The following is a 16846-nucleotide window of genomic DNA, read 5'->3' as shown; positions in this document are numbered from 1 at the left end:
AAGAGGTGAATCCTGCTCTAAAATGCTGTGAAATAACTGACTTGCATTTAGCTTTTGCAATTTCATAAGAATTCAAAAGTAACGATTTCCTTCAGAAAAAATACTGCAATTAATTCTAGATGTTTCAGCATGACGGTGCTAGAGTGCCTGGAGTTCTCTTTTGTCCAGGTTGCAAGAATATTCATGCATGAATCTAACTGTTCATTTCTCTAAAACACAAATTCTAACATAAATGGCACAATGACAACTAAAAAGAACCATAATACACCAGTCAGGTTTACTCATATAAAAACTATTCCTTTACAAAGAAGACAGTTTAACAGGGACAATGCAAAGGTGTGCAGTATTTTAATGTAATCATGCACTAGCCAGAGCACATATTAGCAAAACCATGATGTACAATTTTTTAGGTGTTTGTATCTAGTTTGTTGGGGTTTTTTCCCCATGTCTTCTGTCTAAGCGTCAACTACCTAGGACAGGGATTATCTTATATTGTACGACTTGCCAAGATACAAGTAGTCCATGGGTACAAGGTGCTACCTCAGTGCTGGTAATTAGCACATAATGAGCAGAGCTGTCAGTGCAGTGCAGGGCCAGCACCTGCTGCCCCATTCTGCTGGTACGAAGGAAAGAAAGGCAGCACAGAAACTTCAGCATTGAAAGGGTTTGCTTTAAAACAAACAAAAAGGTGTTCAGAGCCTACACAGATTAACACAGTGGGACACAATTTTGCCAGGGATTTGTTTTATATCCTGCTACTTCTAGGCAAAGTTGACAGTTACACCAACACAATTTATCTGCCTCTCAAAATTACAGAAGCTTAAAATCCACAAACTTTTCTTGACATGTTCAGGTGAACCCTGTAAATAACCACAAGGTCCTGGCACTTGTATCGTGCTCTGCAGCTGTAGAGAAAGAGGCGTGCATATCAACAATACTTTTATTTGATTTTCAGATGTTGTTTTAATTATCCTTACAGCAAGCTACCTCACACACCCCTCACCAAATCCAGACACATAAACCGAGCTACCGGCAGGACAAGGTTGTATTTCATCTTTTTGATCACACCATTCCAGTTCTGGAGGTTTTATAGTAAACGATGTATTCCTGTATTACATAAAAGCATAGCCTAAGACAAAAAAACATTTATTTCTTTTGGCATAGTTTAATTTTAAAACCATTTATTAAAAATATCCACCAGTGCATCCGCTGCCCTCAGAACTAGAAGGCAGCATTTCACAAAACAAGTCCATACAATTATTTACATTCATCCTAGATTGTTCCATTTTCAATGCTGGATCCGTTAACTGGAGGCTCAACAATCAGTCTTGGCTCTATCAGTGCATCCCAACTTTCAGTAATCTGAAAACAAAAGAGACAATACTTAGCGTGTCCCAGATATACAGGCAGATGCAATTTCTCCTACATTGTTTTTCTAGACTTGAACAACAGCACTGCTGGACAAACATCCCGGATCCTTCCTGTGATTCACCATCTTAATGAACCTCAACCTGCCTGACGTCCTGGGTAAGGAGCGATGCAGGTAAGAACAACAGTGCATCAAATTAATAACCTTTTAAGACCCAATTATCTAAACATGACATTGCTTATTTTGTTAGCCAAAACAAAAGGTTACACAGTTTGATGACTGGGTTTGAATCTAGTTAATCGAATAATCATGCATATTCTTGCTAGAAAACAACAAGTATTTTTGCTTGCTTTTATTTTAATCAGACACATTACGATAAAGGGATCTCAAAGGGATGAACAGTCATAAAGCAGGACATGTATCAGCCGCGCAGAGCTTGTAATGGGCTTCAAAAGAGGTCACCCACGTACCTTTGTGTCCTGAGGAACCGCATACTCTATCAGTTCTCCTCCATCTGCAGACTGATAAACCAGATCGAACTTCCCTGGCTCTTTAGCAACTTAAAACCAAACAAAAATAACTCCCGTTAACCATGAGCAAAGAGGTTTAACTGTTTACCATAGTTAGACAGCAAGACAAAACCAGGGTGTGCTCGGGATCATAATTGTAACAGAAAATCGGAGGAAGAACTGGATTCTGCACGTCAGAATTAAGGTAATTATCTAATATATGTATGAAAAAGTGAATCAATAATATGCTGCCTAAATTTGGCAAAAACACTCATACGATGATGACTCATTAATGCTGGCTTAAATGGCAACCACGGTTTACACATGCGCTTTCAGAGACACGGTTTTGGTGTCTGAAGTGCACTTTGTCATCGCAGGGACTCAGTTCCACGCCCACCAAAGACAGTGGCTTCACTGATGCCACAAAGAACAGCATTATCATCTAAAATTCTCTCTGTAATTCCATATAGTTGAGAAGATACCCAAGGAAATTGGAAATACTCCTGAAACACGAGAAGTGCCTTGGACTGTTTTCCAGGTGATGCACATGACAACAAGCATTTGGTGCCCCATGGTACGTACACTGTCCTGCTGACGATGAAAGGATCTCAAGCTCGATCTCTTTTTTATCAGCATTCCAACTGATTATTTTCCCCTCCTTCATAAAGTAACAAGAAAAGAATAAGATGAGATATACTAGGTAACTATTCCATATTTACAGCCACTGTGGTACTTGATCTCAGTTAGAGGAACTGTATCTGTCTGTCAGATTTTTCTACCTCTATGCATAAAATCTGCAGAGTATTAAAGCTCAGCAATCTGCACTTACTGGCATCAACAAACCAAAGTTACTCATTGTCACCATTCTTGTAACTTAAATCAATACTAATGCAGAAACCAAGTTATTTGAAGTAGCTACAAAATCTTGCTTGCACCAGTTTCAAGAACTTGCCTTGACTTCAAACCGCAGCAGACTTGAATACAGCTACATTTTTCTACTTGAAGGTGTGAATTTTTTGTCATCTCTAAAATATTAATGATCATTACTAATGCTTGTTTTTTTCTTTATTTAAATACTACACCTTTCAAATTTTCAATTACGTTTTGAGTTCTAGAGTTTTTGTTTTTACTGCTGCACCAGGAAGAGCCCAAGGAGCCAACTGGATGAGAAGAATAATACTGCATAACCTCAAAATATTTCAGCCCTTCTTCACTTAAAATAGTTTTATGAGTGAATGAAGGGAGGAAAGAAAAACTGTACCTTATAGTCTGAAACTTCAGGACTGTAATTTTCAGTTAGTTCCAAGCGCTGTTGAAAGAAATGCAGATAACAAGTTACAACTTATCCTGGATGATGCCACCTAAACCCCAGCACGGTTTCTTCAGCAAGAGGAAAGCGCGAGAATCGAGGATCCCGCTCCCGATGCCGATCTCAGTCCCAGCTGCTCCTCCAACGATTTCTGTTCAGGTCAGGCTGTGAGAGGAGATCAGGGAGATGGATCCCAGTCTCCTCAACTGCAGCAATTTCATTTTCGTTTACTTTATATTTTGCAGTGAAGAGTAATTATATGTATGGTGAGATTTGCAAAGATATCGTAGAAACACTACATAGAGGAATAACATAGAAGTGGTTTTTTCTTTTTATAGCATTAATTTTAATGCTGACTTGCCTTGCATGTTGAAAAGAGAGGGGTAACATGCCTCCTTCTGGCATAAACCTTGAAAATATGCCCATGGTAGAGAGAGTCTTTGTGAAGGTGCAACTGGAAAATTCTATTATTTGTGAACTGACTTGTGTGCTCCAGTTTAAAACAAATTTTTTAAAAAAGAACAACTAAGTAGGATGACAACTACTTCCTAACTCTTATACCTGTAGGATAATGGTCCCAGCACAATGTAAGATTAAGTTCTTCAGTGTAAGCTTTTGGTTGTCAGGACTATGCTGTCTGTAGCGTGTCCTAAAAGACTTAGAGTGGTCCAAACGAAACAACTGTAGCCCACTAACATTCAGTATTTCACAAGTTCTTTACCTTAAAGGCAATTCTTTCTCCCACTTGTGGTGGGGCAGCTAGAAGAGGTAACACACTATAGTCTCTCCTGGGGACATCCACAGGATTCTGTGAAACAAACAATAAACCCATTGGATTAATTACTGTGTTAATAAAAATAGAAGACATTGTTTATGCTGAACCAATTGTAAGACATTCTGAGAAGAGTAAGGTACATATCTGAGCGCTTGTTGTGATATATATAATACAATCACTTACATACTGTTTCATAAACACTTCCTCAGGCTGCTAGAGGAAATATCAGATTTACATACAGTAAATATCAGATGTATTAAGATCAACCTTTACCCTGTCAGTCTTTTTCTGCTTTTACAAATGACTGTACATTTTTTGTGTGGCTAAAGCTGCAATACAAAGGTGCCCCATGACCCACCTGGACAAGAACAGAAGTGTTTGTCGCAGCTTCATTTAACTGCCTCTGTTTCTGGCCTTCGCTGCTGTAGTTATAGAAGAAGTTGGCTCCTCTCCCGCGGCCTTGGCCCCGCATCATCCCATGGTACCCACGGCCCCTGGGTCCCCCCCAGAAGGAATCTTGTGCTGTTCCACGGCCCCTTCCACGACCTGAGCTGGCGAGTGGGCCTTGAACGCCGCTCGGCAACGGTTTAGTGCAGTTTCTTACCATGGAATTATTCAGGCCAGCATTTGCTGTGGGTTTTTTAATAACAAGTGTTTCTGAATCTGAACTATCGGACTCTGAAGAGGAGGTCTTTGCCTTGGGAGCCTTGGTGGTACCGGTTTTTACAGCTGCCACGTTGGTAGGCAGCGACTTTTCCTTTACAGTACTGGCTTGTGCTGTTGCTGCCTTCTCATCCTCTGTACTCGAGTCAGAATCTGAACTAGAGGACTGGGATTTTTTAGCGCTTTTACTAATTGCGGTCTTAGTAGACTTTTCAGCATTAGACTTTACAGTCAATTTATTAGAAACAACAGTTTTCACATCAGAATTTGCAGCAGCTTGGGATTTGTCTTTGGGAAGTGTTGCTACTACATGTTTATGGGGAGATTTATTTTGCTTTACATTTAATTCGTTGCTGTCGCTGTCAGATGACGTGCTGGAGGAATCCGAAGATCCCAGCCTCTTTCTTCTGGACTGTGTTGTGATTTTTTTGGTGTAATTTTTACCAGAATTTAGAGAAGAGCTCCCATCCGCCCGTTCTAAAGCCACCTTTGCTGCAGCGGCCTTTGTCTGCTTTTCATCCTTCTTTTTTGTCGCCAACTGTTTCTCCATCTCTTCTTTTTTAAGCTTTTTAGAGTGGTCAGTAGAGCTCTCTTCCCTACCTTCTCTGAGTCTACTTCTTCCACTAACTTCTTCCTTTCTTTTTCTTTTCTTGTACCTTTTTAGAGAGTCCTGAATATCGACAGAGGTCTCTTCCCTACTAGTGGAATGCTCAGGATTATGTTTTTTCTTTTTCTTTTCCCTTTTATGCCTTTCTTCATTTCTAGACAATTCTTCCTCATCCTGCTTTTGTTTATGCCTTTTTTTCTCCTCTTTTGGTGCATAAGAGAAGCCATCATCTATTTCTTCATAATCTGCAACTACCTCTTCCAATTTCACTCTGTCAAGAAAAACAAAAAAGGGCAATATTCAACATAACTAACACCTTTTTGCTACATGTTAGCAGCTCGGGTAGACGTGTCTTTGGCAGCGGGGATGCTCCAAAGGGGCAGTTCAGAGCTCCTTCCAGAGCAGGGGCCGCTTTCCCAACCGCGGGGTGAGTCCCGAGCCCCCCCGGGGGGCCCAGGGGCGGCGAGGCCGGTTTGAGGCGGCTGGGGGGCGCAGATGCTGGGGCCGCGCTCTCCCCCTGAGGGAAATTACCGCCCCTGAGGGGATTTACCGCCCTTTTCAGACACCCCGGGTTCCTCAGGCAGTGGGGCCGGTGCCCTGAGCGCTCGCCCCCCCGGGCATCCCCGCCGTACCGCAGCGAGTCGTTGTCCCGCACCAGGCGGGCGCTCTCGGTGGGGGGCAGCAGCGCCCCGTCGAGGAAGAGGCTGAGGCGGGTCCGCCGGCTGAAGCCGAAGCGGTGGCGGATGAGGCTGAGGAGGTCGGTGACGAGGCGCACCTGGCTGGGCTCCAGCAGCAGCCAGCACAGCGCGCAGCCCGGGCTGCCCGGCGGCGGGTGGTCGAACAGCAGCCGCAGCCGCACGGGGCCGCCGGCCGCCGCCATCTTGGGGGAGGAGGAGGCGGGCGCGGGAGCGACGGCGCCACGCATGGGACAAAAAGGGCGGGCGGCGCGCGAGGCTTGGCCACGCCCCCTGCGGGCGGGGCGGGGCTGGTCCCCGCGCACGTGACAGCGCGGCCGCGGCGGCGGGAGCTGTTGGCGGGATGGGGACGGGGCTGCTCCCGCTGCTGCTGGCGGGGCTGGCGGGACTGGCAGCAGGTACGGGCCGGGGGGCGCGACGGGACACGGGGTTGTTCTGCCCTGCGGACGTGCCCGGGCAGTGGCGGAGCGGCGGCCTCTGGGCACGACGTGTCCCGCGGCCGCTACCGGGAAGGGCCTGGGCTGAGGCGCCGGAGGTTTCCGAGCCTCCCGGGGTGGTGACCGGGCGGGACGTGGGGGACAGAAGCGCCGGCGGGAGCGGGTCGGGGTCAGGCCCGTGGGAGGTCCCAGGTGGCCCCAGCCAGGGCTGTGGCCGTGTCTTTGCCGGGGACTATCGTGACTATCGTGACCTTGGGACCGCTCCTCCCAGCCGGCTGACTGGGGTCTGCGCTCCCCGGAGCCCCAGGGAATCTTTTTGGAGCAGGAACTTGGAAATTCAGGTCCCGGCTCCATAAACTAGGGCAGCGATTCCCAGGGCTGTTACACCCCGAGCTGTCACCTCCTTCCCAAAAACCCCCAGACCCTCTTGTGTTCCTTGGAGGGCCGGTGCAGAAGCCACGCACACCAGTGTGTCTGTACCAGGAGGTTACCGTGGGGCTGGCGCGGCGGACAGGAGCGCAGGTCCCTGTCCTGCTGCTCGTGGGCAGCGTTTTGTCGCTGAGACCGTGGGCTGGGGGGCTGCGAGGGGCAAACAGCCAGATCGGGTTGGTGGGAACGGCGTCACCGCGCTGATGTGACCTGTTCGGCACTGTGGATCAGCACAGACCAGGCGCTGTGGCTTGGAAAAGCCTTATTGCCGCTTCTTCAGTGGACTGCTGCCTTCTGTTGTAATCAAGAAGATTATGGGATGTAGTTTCAAAGGTCTTTTCCTGGGAAAGCGTCTGTATCCCAGATGGCAGAATAGACTGGCTGCTTAAGTTGATGAGACTCTACAGACTTAAACTGAGTTTAGGTTTAGATCTTGGGTTCATTTAGAATTGACCCATTTGCCTGTTCTGCATTTACTCTTGGGGACTGTAAGTCACTGATCCCAGTGACTGAGATCAGTGTTGGATCCCCGAAGGAGCCCTGGTGGCCCTGAAGCCGTGTGAGTTGTTCCATCGTGTCTACTGGGGCTGTGCTTTCAGCCCAGGCCTCGAAAACATGAGAAACGTTTCCCGGATAGGAAAACTTCTAGCTATTGGGCTGCTATTTCAGCAGCCACTGTAACATCAGGCTCTGATAATGAAGCGCTTAATTACACACTTAAGTTCATTCATTGATGATAACTCAGCGATGTCTGTGGGTGTAAGTATAGGCAGGATTCTTATAGTAATCTTTTTAATGGAAGCACTTCTAATTATCACACCCAAGATTGAAATGTAATATTTTGGAACAAATCTGGTAGAAAACCCCAAGCTGATCCTTTTTGCTTACCTGATTTTATGTTGCTTTCTCCCCTAGGCGCAGTTCTGAGGCAGACCCCAGAGCCCAAGGAGCTGTGGGGATATGTGCAGGTTCGAAGTAAGGCCCACATGTTCTGGTGGCTCTACTATGCAAATAACCCAACCAAAGACTTCACAGAATTACCTCTCATCTTGTGGCTTCAGGTAAAGTTTGGTGAAAGACACTTAAACAGTAACTTTCTATCTGTGCCTGGGTTGGTTTGATGCATATCTTTCAGCTCTACAGAAATAGCATTCGAAATTGTCCGATTCTAAATGATTCATTTTGCAAAAGAAGTTTTCGGGTTGGGAAGAAATAATGTAAATATCATTTTCCAATTGTGGGGTGCCTTCAACTGCTCACCCTCCATCAAGTTAAATTGCAGAAGTAGAGGTGGTTCTTATCGTTTATACAACAGTAGTGCAAGTACATTGTAGTGTCACAGCTCCTTTCCTGAAGTGCTTGTGGTCTAAACAATGTCCAGAGAAAGAGTAGATAAAATGATCAGAGATTTAGAAAGATTTCTAAATGGAAACAACTAAGAGAGACTCTGATCGTCTGGAGATTGGTCCCGTTCAATCACAGTTTGATGAAAGGCAGCGGGGTGAGCTCCACATCCACTTCCAGCAGTACGATTCAGAAGTTAATGTTGAACATAATCACTTGATGACTTGGTCTTTTTTCCTTCTGGGTTATTTCTTCAGAGTGGAACGCACACGCTGTACATGCTGATAAAACTAATGACTTGCAAACCTCTGTAGATGGCCAAGTCTTGCATTCAGTATTAAGGGAATAAGGGGAAGGATTTTCAAACTGCATCACACAGCATTCAACTCATTAGGTGCTTTGACAAGTGGGTAATTGCTTTTCTGTTTAAATTCTTGCTTTCAGAAGTAGCGTGTGTACACATAATGAAAGAGGAAGAGGAAGAGAGCCTGCATGGCAAACTAACATGTAGTGCAAAAGCCATTTTAAAAAAAATTACAGTCTGTCATTCTACTTATTGGCTTGATTTCATTTTTCTCCTATCTCTATCATGCTGCCTTTTAACTTATTTGTCATTTGGTGTTTCCCCACAGGGAGGTCCAGGAGCTTCAGGCTGTGGATTTGGGAACTTTGAAGAGATTGGTCCATTAGACAAAGAAATGAAACCAAGAAATACAACTTGGGTATAGTAGAATGTTCAGCTTCTAATTACTGATTGCAAATGTTTATTGGAAGTTTATTCAAAGAGATGTATTTGTGCTCTGAGCTACGAATAGTTGTACTACTACTCTGGAGTTCCCTAGATCGTGTGGGTGATCTGCCCTTGGATCACTGGGATTTTTGGGGTGCCTTTCTTGTTGCAGCTTGGGCAAATTGAAAGACCTGAAAACGATTTTCACCTGCACCATTCTCCCTTTTGGATTTGCACCTCTTTTTTTTGCAAGTTCTTTCAGGGCCAGAGATTCGGTGGCTCAGTTAAACATTTGTGCCCTCAAAACTAAGCTTTGTGCTGGTGCTAAACTGAGGTTTCATACAAACTCTTTCTGCTTGTACAGTTGCAGGCAGCCAGTATCTTGTTTGTGGATAATCCTGTGGGCACTGGATTCAGTTATGTGGATGACTGCAGCTTGTTTGCAAAAAACCTCACCACAGTAGTTTCTGACATGATGGTTTTTCTTGGAGAATTCTTCACACATAGAACAGAATTCCAGGTAAGTGATTTGAATTCTTGGTTAGAATCACATTTTAATTTGGCTTTGAACAGATCTCAAAAGGAATTGGTGAACAGCCTTCCAGATGGGCAGTGTTTCTGCTAGGTAACATGCATTTGGTGGGGGTCTCTGCCTCTTACTTCCCACAATTCAGAAGTGGTGTCTTGAATTTGGTGCTAGTTAGTTAAGCAGTGGGGTGGATTATTGTCCATCGGGCAATCCGAGAAGCATGTAGGATCACGGCTGTTTCAGTTCCAAAATACTGAAGTGCCTGCTTCAAAACTTCCCCCACTAATTACACCAGGATGTTACGTAAATCCTATCTGCAGGTTAGAATCATAGAAACATCCAGTGTATGATAGCGGAGGTGAAGAGCCAGAGCTGGGTTCTGCGGGAGGCAGTTGAAGGTCTCTCCTGCCCTCTGTCCAACGGGTTTGTTGTGTGGCTTCTCTCTCTCCAGACCATCCCATTCTACATATTTTCTGAATCTTACGGCGGTAAAATGGCTGCTGGGATTGCGCTAGCGCTGCATGAGGTGAGTAATTGGAGGATGTCGGTCACTTTTCACTTTAAAACATGGTGTTCTACAAGTACTTGCGTTTCCTGCAATACATCGTCCCTGTTGTCTAATTCAGACTGCTACCTATTTTTTTACTTAAAGAAAACTGGCTCTAGAGTCAATGACTATTTCACTAAAAGCTGATTATTATTTTTTTAATTATATTTTTTGTGATTTGTTTGGTTTTGTCTTTTCTGTTATTCATCAAGGCTGTTCAAAAAGGGACCATAAAGTGCAATTTTATGGGGACTGCTCTTGGAGACTCATGGATTTCTCCTTTGGGTATGTTTAAAAATCCTTAGACTGTGGGTAGTTTGTTGTTTCGGTGTTTTATCATTCCACAAGTACCTAGAGTCAAAATGCCTCTAGTGAGCCCTGCCTCAAGTGAATTAAATCTGTAGTGAGTTGGGTAGATCAAAAAGGAATACTTCAATATTGCAAGCTGTGATTGAAGAGATATCTAGATAATGAAAGGTCAGAGAGCAAAGTCAGTGAGCAGTGTGCTGGCATGTGAGGTGGGGTGCTGGTGAAATGTCCTTATGCATCTGCAGCATCCGGGGTGTTTGGTAAGAGAACTGCACTTCAAATGTGGCCACCAGGTGATTCACAAGGTCATAACTGAGGTTTTCTCTTTTCCCAAGAAGACCTTGTGCTGAGGAACTGATGTGCTCCCAGACACGGTAGGGACAGGGTGTGTGTCTGGTGGAGGTTAAAAAACAGAAACCAACAAAAAACAAAGGGCTCTCAGTCCTTCAGTGAGATTTGCAAGAGCAGGCTGCACAGATTCTCTGCAGCACAGGACAGTATCGAGCAAACCCCTGTCTGTATTAGGATCAGCTGATCATTGACACCTTATAAACAAACTTGTTATAAACCAGATTTGGTTTATACCCAGATTTCCACCCTCCTGTAGCTTCTGCAAACAAATCCATTTAGACAATGCCTGTTCACCTGTCAGATCTCCCCCGTGTTCCAGCAACGTTCTGCAGCATTGGGGTGAGAACAGTTTGGTAAGAACACATCTGTTGCTTTAAATAAATTTCACTGGTTAATGCCTAAGAGTTTATAGTGACATTGCAGTGCTTTTATTGGTTTGTAAAGAACCTGCTCTGTGGTACATAACCTTAGGGCTAAACTGAGCTGACAGTCTCTTTTTACTAATTAATTCATCTCCATATATTTTTGCCACAACCATTCTTGCTACAATAAGGGAAAAGTAAAGGAAATCGTATGTCAAAAACGTAGATGTTTGAAATCTTTTCTGTTTCTTTAGACTCTGTGCTGTCTTGGGCGCCCTACCTTTACAGCACAGTAAGTACCTTCTTAAACTCTTGGTCCTCACCTGGTTACTTGTACTGCCCTCCAGTATAAGTGGATGTTGATTTTTGAGGTTAGCTCTTAGCCAGAATAAAACCTCAAATGCATGGAGACTATTAATGAGAAATGTCTGTGAAATTATAATTGAAGTTGTTCTCTTGTGTGTTTATCTTCCAGTCTCTCCTTGATGATAATGGTCTACGAGAGGTGACTGCTGTTGCCAAAGAAATAATGGATGCAATAAATAAAAATCAATATGGATTGGCCACGGAGCTCTGGGGCAAAGCTGAAGAAGTCATTGAAGAGGTGAGATCTTTGACCAGCAGCAATAACTAACTGGTGCCTGGGGCAGACACAATTTCAGGTTATCCTTTCTATGAGCACTAGGATGCTGTGAATCCTGCCCAGTCATTTTTACCAGTATCTGTTTCATCCCAGCGCTGATGTAAAAGCACTATTTGCTGCGTACCACTGGGTAATTGTAGGAGGCAGTGGGTAAGGTGACCCACACGGGCCTGCAGTGTTGCATCAAGGTTTCAACCTGGCAAATCACTTAAATAAGTGCTTAATTTTTAGCATGCAACTAGTCCCATTGACTTCTACAGAACCTGGTTTCAACTTAAAAGCGCTATGTCTCTTCAAAAGCTTTGTTTTGCATATTGAAAAGGGCATCCAGGGACACACAGATTTCAAGTTAAGCACAGATCTATAAAGAACTACAGTAGGTGCACAGGGTGGAAAGGAACCTCAAGTTATGTCCTGTTACTGTGGGTTATTGCATCTTGTTACTTAGAAAGTTCCAGCTTAAAAGATAAAGGTTCACTCTGTTTTTTCCTGTTGAAGGGTTGCTCCAAAATCTCACTCTTCCTTGTGTTTTTGTTTTAGTACAAGTAATGCTCTGGCTTCTTCAAACTGAAAGACTAATCTGGAGCTGCTTCCTTTTTTCACTCTGTTTTGTTTTATTCGTAACTGGCAGTGCCTTGCACATAGTTGGTTTCACTTCTTTTGAAGGAACTTGTGGTTCCTATTTTGCCTTTCTCTTCAAGTCTGCTTGTCTTCTCCTCCCAGTTGTGTTATCAGTCAGGGTGCGGGCACTTCGGTTCTTCTAGGGTTGCTGTTGTGAGCTGGTTTCTGAACTTCAAAATTCAAATATTTGATAAAATGGGGCTTCAGGAATCTGGAGTAACTTCTGTAAAGGCAACATTGATCACATGTGTCCTTCAGATGCAGACAATTTGCTGTCTGGATCAGAGCTGCCAGTCTACAATCCTTGGACTCGTTCAGATGTCTTCAGTTCCAAAAGAGGAGTGGCTGATCTTTATCACCACGTTCTTGAGGAAGCATTTCAAAGGGTTGTAGGCTGGGAGGATGTTGAGCAAGAGGCAGCATCAGGCTAGACTAGATCTAGCAGAAGAGACCATCTGAAAGCATCATCTGGCATTGCAGCTCCCTAATGAGCGATGAGAATCTGCAGTCATTTGGGTGGAAGGCTTCCTGTGGCTTCACATCCGTTTCAGAGGTGTAAATAAAATCTGTGGCAGAACCCATGTGTGAACAGTACAGACTTGAGAAAACTTCCCCACTTCCCAAAGCAACTGTAGACCAAAGTTTTTCCATAAAACCTTCCTGATGTGTAGGTGAAGTGGCAGGTCACAAAGTCCTTTACTTAGGATTTACTTATCTCTTTTTTCAGAAGAGTGTGCTCTTCATATCTGAGAAATGTTTTTGTTATCTTGTGTTTTCAGAACACAGACAATGTGAACTTCTACAACATCATGACAAAGGAGGTTCCAGAAACAAAATTAGATGAACAAGAAAATCTCCATCTCAGTAAGTTGCATATAAGTACTTGAGCTTCTGAGGCCCTATGTTTGCATTCGCGTACCTTCAACTCTGATAGCGGGAACCGCCTCAATTTAGCACATCCTTTAAATGGGGCCTTCAGATCCAAAGAATATTGATATTCTGAGCAGAAATTGTTTGCTCTTGCATAAATAGGGATAAATAGGAATGTGGAACACTTCTGTAGATTACACCTCCACCTATACATCCTGCACAAATTATTCCAAGGAAGTATTCAGTATAATTGTGACACAGTTTTTAACCTTTAAGTTACTTCCTCTTAATGTCTTTAATTTCTGTCTTCAAGCTAGGACACAAAAATGTCTCATCAATATAAACAGTCTGATTAGACTCCATGATGTTTATGCATCAGTGTGAAAAACACATGTATAGAGTTTCTTTCAAGCTCCTTATCTCTTTCTATTGGCTTCAGCAGGGAAGATGAATGGCACAATTAACTCCCCAAAGTAAAGCACTGCAGCTCAAAAATAACTGGCCTGTTGAGGAAAAGGAATTGTGTCTGTAGCAAGTGGCTAAAGCAGAAGCTGGTGCCCTGAAAAAGTGCTGTGTTAGCCAAAAGTAGAAACGGATGGTTGAGTTCTCCTGGTATCATCCCCTGACCTAAATAAGGGTTGACTTCAGTGGTTTCTGGTAAAAGTAAGCAAAACTCTCTCTGGTGTTGCGTTTGCATTAGAGAAGAGTTTGTTGGCCATGACTGTAACACTGAAAATTGTTATCTGTGCAGGACAACTGTCTCAAATGGGCCACTAATCAAAGTGCGTCCTCTTTTTTTCAGTAAGACTTTACCAACGCCATGTCAAAAATATGCATAAGGACAGCCTCAATGAGTTGATGAATGGACCCATCAGAAAGAAGCTAAAAATCATTCCTGACTGTGTGAAATGGGGAGGTACTTTCCTGTCTGCTATGTGGATCTAATGAGTGCATTATCGCAGTCTGTAGGAAGATGCTTTCCCATAGTAAGCAGTCACGCTAAATTGTCATTATCCTTGGGCCTAAGAAGAGGACTTTTTCTCAGAAATGAACATGTAATGGGGCAGGCTCGTGGGAGCAGACGTGGTTCTGATTCTGCTGCTTGTATCCATCATTAGTCAAGCAGCTAAAAATACAGGTGAAGGAAGAAGATGTTCTGTGTCTCAGCAGCTGTTTTCTGGCTGAAATTCCGGGCAGTTTCTCTCTGCCAGAAATCTGGTATCATGTAATGCTGCACGGTGTGGAGGGGAGGGTGTGAAACAGAAAGGACTGATGCCAGCACCCTGTATGTGTGTGTAGTAGGAGTGAGAAGCAACAAAGCTGTGTGTGAGCTCCAGTGGGAGCATGGCCGCTCTGTTCTCTTTAGTTCCTCAGACCAATAAACCACCGGCTGCTGCTTTGAGCGAGGACTGGTTTATGCAGCCATGAGCTGCATTTTAGGAGCCTTAGTTGGTTCTTTCCCAGCTTGGGGATGACATTCTTCATCAGTTAAAACTTGTCTTCTTTCTGGTTCCAACCAGGTCAGTCCAGAGATGTCTTTGACAACATGGCTGAGGACTTCATGAAACCTGTCATCGATATTGTTGACCAGCTGTTGGCAGCCAACGTCAGTGTTACAGTCTACAATGGGCAGCTGGATCTCATTGTTGACACCATGGGTAAGGGGCTTCTTGATTGGGGTTGGGAACAGCACATGTGAAAAGTAGAATGTGAAGTTGCCAGTAATGTTGGTACCTGGATCTGTCCAGTCTTAGGTGGGAGATTTGCACAGAACTGGCAACTCTTAAATACTACAGTCAGAAATGAGCAGCTCTTAGTATGTTTTGTTTACATCCCTCTAAGATAGACAATTATTTTACCTCCATTGTTCTGTTGGCAAATGGATCTGCAACATCAACAACTGTTTCTTTCAGTCAAGCCCATAAGTAAGTACGTAGGTAATAATTCACTTCATTCTTCTGGATAGACATGTATGTATTTATGTACGCTTGTTTATAAATGAAGAATGAGGATAGGTGAATACATATATGGAGATTATTCTCTCTTCTCCTGCTGTGCCTTGAAGATCCTGTTCTCTGGGATGTATCTTTCTGCAGATTTGTGCACAATGCGGGTCAGTGACCTGCAGCAGAGAGCGCAGTGCCAGGTGAGGTGGAACAAGGGTGTTGGTAATTAATGAGGGAGGGTGCAGCTGGAGAGTGATCACACCTGCTGCTCAGAAACCTGTGTAGGCACCTGCATGTCTGGCCACTCAAGGGCTTTGTTTGTCCCTTGCTGCTTACAAGATGCCAGCTTGATCAAGTGGCAGTTTGGGAGCCAGGCCAAGTATTGCTGAAATGCCTCGTGCTGCGAGACTGCCGTGCTCTCTTCTGTTCACCTTTTCTTATCGATTCAAATAATCTGCAGTCACCGACTGTGCAAACATCTTCCTGTGTGGTGAAAAGCTTTATCCTTCCTTCGTCTCTGCCCACTTAGATATTCAGATGCCCTTCATGAACAATATAGCAATCAATATATCAGGAAACAGAGTATTTAGGCTGTCAAAACAGATTAGCAGTTAGCGGTGCTTCAGTTTATCACATTTTGAGTTAATATGTAAATTCTTCCAGTAATTCAGACACAGACTAAAACTTCTCCCTCCATTGGTTTGTTCCAGCTTGTCCTGAACACAGCTGTGGACATTTTCTTAAGCACAGAAAAATGGGGTTTGGAATCTGAGCACACAGAGCTGTTCTGCTAGCACTGCTGTGTGGGTACCTAGTCCAGCTGAACCGGGATTCTCAAGTTGCTGTATCAGTAATCAAGCATATCTCTTATCTCTAACAGGCCAGGAGGCATGGATACGGAAACTGAAATGGCCTAATTTGGACCAATTCAGCCAGCAAAGGTGGAAGGCACTCTATGTGTCTCCAGACTCCACTGAGACAGCTGCTTTCCACAAGGCCTACGAGAACTTGGCTTTCTTCTGGATTCTTAAGGCTGGGCACATGGTAAATAAAATAATTCTTGGGGTGGGATGCACCGTAATCAGCAGGAACACTAAAGATGTCTACATGCTTCTGTCTGCTTCCTTATAGCAGCTGCTCACTGTGTGCTCTCCTCTCTGTGCTAGGTACCGTCCGATCAAGGAGAGATGGCTCTGAAAATGGTCAGGATGGTGACCCAGCAGCAGCTCTAGGGAAGGGGAGGCCAGCTGGGATGGCCCGCTGCCCCATGTCCGTGCTCTTGCAGAATGTGAGATCAGAATAATAAGCCACAGGAGGAACAATGGCTATTTGGACACATAGCAACTCTGATCTTGCTGATAATATGCACGGCCACTTATGGAAAGGCATTTTTTCCTTGAATGAGTTGTTGCTTTTGAATTTGTAAGCTATGTTTTGCTGCCTTAACACTGTAATGACTCTTCCAGAGGAAAGTCCACTCTTATAAATCATTAGCTCAACCAGCTCTGAGCCTTTGCCTTTGACTTGGAAGAATTTCGTACTTCGTAAAAAGCTGCCCTTCCCTGAACGTTCTGTTTTCGGTTCACACACCAAGACAAAAATTATTTGAATCCTGACAGGTTTGCTGTTTGTTCCTCTCTGAGAGCCAACCTTTCGTAAGGCCATGGAACGTTCCTTCCTTTGTCCTCAGGCCTCTGCTTGAGTCACCTGGCTGGATTACAAGCTGAAGATATGGAGATGCCAGGATAGAAGAGCTGCCCTAGAGGAATTCCAGTTCATCTCATTGTGCTGAGGTGCCTGA

The 16846-nt window shown here is 44.3% G+C and overlaps 2 protein-coding genes across 2 annotated transcripts; one reads left to right on the top strand and one right to left on the bottom strand.

Annotated features, from left to right (window-relative positions):
* Positions 1-1130: 1130 nt before the first annotated feature.
* Positions 1131-6147, bottom strand: COIL (coilin). Its single transcript, XM_082066775.1, has 7 exons — positions 5865-6147; positions 4321-5503; positions 3909-3995; positions 3140-3187; positions 2461-2536; positions 1840-1928; positions 1131-1362 (listed from the first exon to the last, which is right to left on the bottom strand). Exons 1-7 carry the CDS (start codon positions 6110-6112, stop codon positions 1273-1275), a joined length of 1821 nt encoding a protein of 606 aa, XP_081922901.1. The 5' UTR covers positions 6113-6147; the 3' UTR covers positions 1131-1272.
* Positions 6148-6219: 72 nt separating this feature from the next.
* On the top strand, positions 6220-16547 carry SCPEP1 (serine carboxypeptidase 1). The gene is made up of 13 exons (XM_082066776.1): positions 6220-6325; positions 7709-7854; positions 8770-8859; positions 9232-9387; positions 9848-9922; positions 10156-10228; positions 11220-11257; positions 11441-11569; positions 13009-13093; positions 13902-14015; positions 14620-14757; positions 15926-16089; positions 16212-16547. The coding sequence occupies exons 1-13, from the start codon at positions 6271-6273 to the stop codon at positions 16275-16277; spliced, it is 1329 nt and encodes a 442-aa protein (XP_081922902.1). The 5' UTR covers positions 6220-6270; the 3' UTR covers positions 16278-16547.
* Positions 16548-16846: the final 299 nt, after the last annotated feature.

This window comes from Streptopelia decaocto (genome assembly GCF_964273445.1).
Source record: "Streptopelia decaocto genome assembly, chromosome: 16".
Taxonomy (NCBI): Eukaryota; Metazoa; Chordata; class Aves; order Columbiformes; family Columbidae; genus Streptopelia; species Streptopelia decaocto.
Note: the sequence above shows the minus strand (reverse complement) of the source record. Positions and strands in the feature narration are given on the sequence as shown.

What these genes read in the sequence shown, in the direction of transcription:
- COIL (XM_082066775.1), bottom strand. Translation starts at nt 6,112, where the DNA reads ATGGCGGCGGCCGGCGGCCCCGTGCGGCTGCGGCTGCTGTTCGACCAC. An exon ending in CGGGACAACGACTCGCTGCG is followed by an intron (nt 5,504 to 5,864) that starts GTACGGCGGGGA and finishes TTTTCTTGACAG; the next exon opens with AGTGAAATTGGAAGAGGTAG. An exon ending in ACACTTCTGTTCTTGTCCAG is followed by an intron (nt 3,996 to 4,320) that starts GTGGGTCATGGG and finishes TTTGTTTCACAG; the next exon opens with AATCCTGTGGATGTCCCCAG.
- SCPEP1 (XM_082066776.1), top strand. Translation starts at nt 6,271, where the DNA reads ATGGGGACGGGGCTGCTCCCGCTGCTGCTGGCGGGGCTGGCGGGACTG. An exon ending in GCTGGCGGGACTGGCAGCAG is followed by an intron (nt 6,326 to 7,708) that starts GTACGGGCCGGG and finishes TTTCTCCCCTAG; the next exon opens with GCGCAGTTCTGAGGCAGACC. An exon ending in ACAAGAAAATCTCCATCTCA is followed by an intron (nt 13,094 to 13,901) that starts GTAAGTTGCATA and finishes TCTTTTTTTCAG; the next exon opens with TAAGACTTTACCAACGCCAT.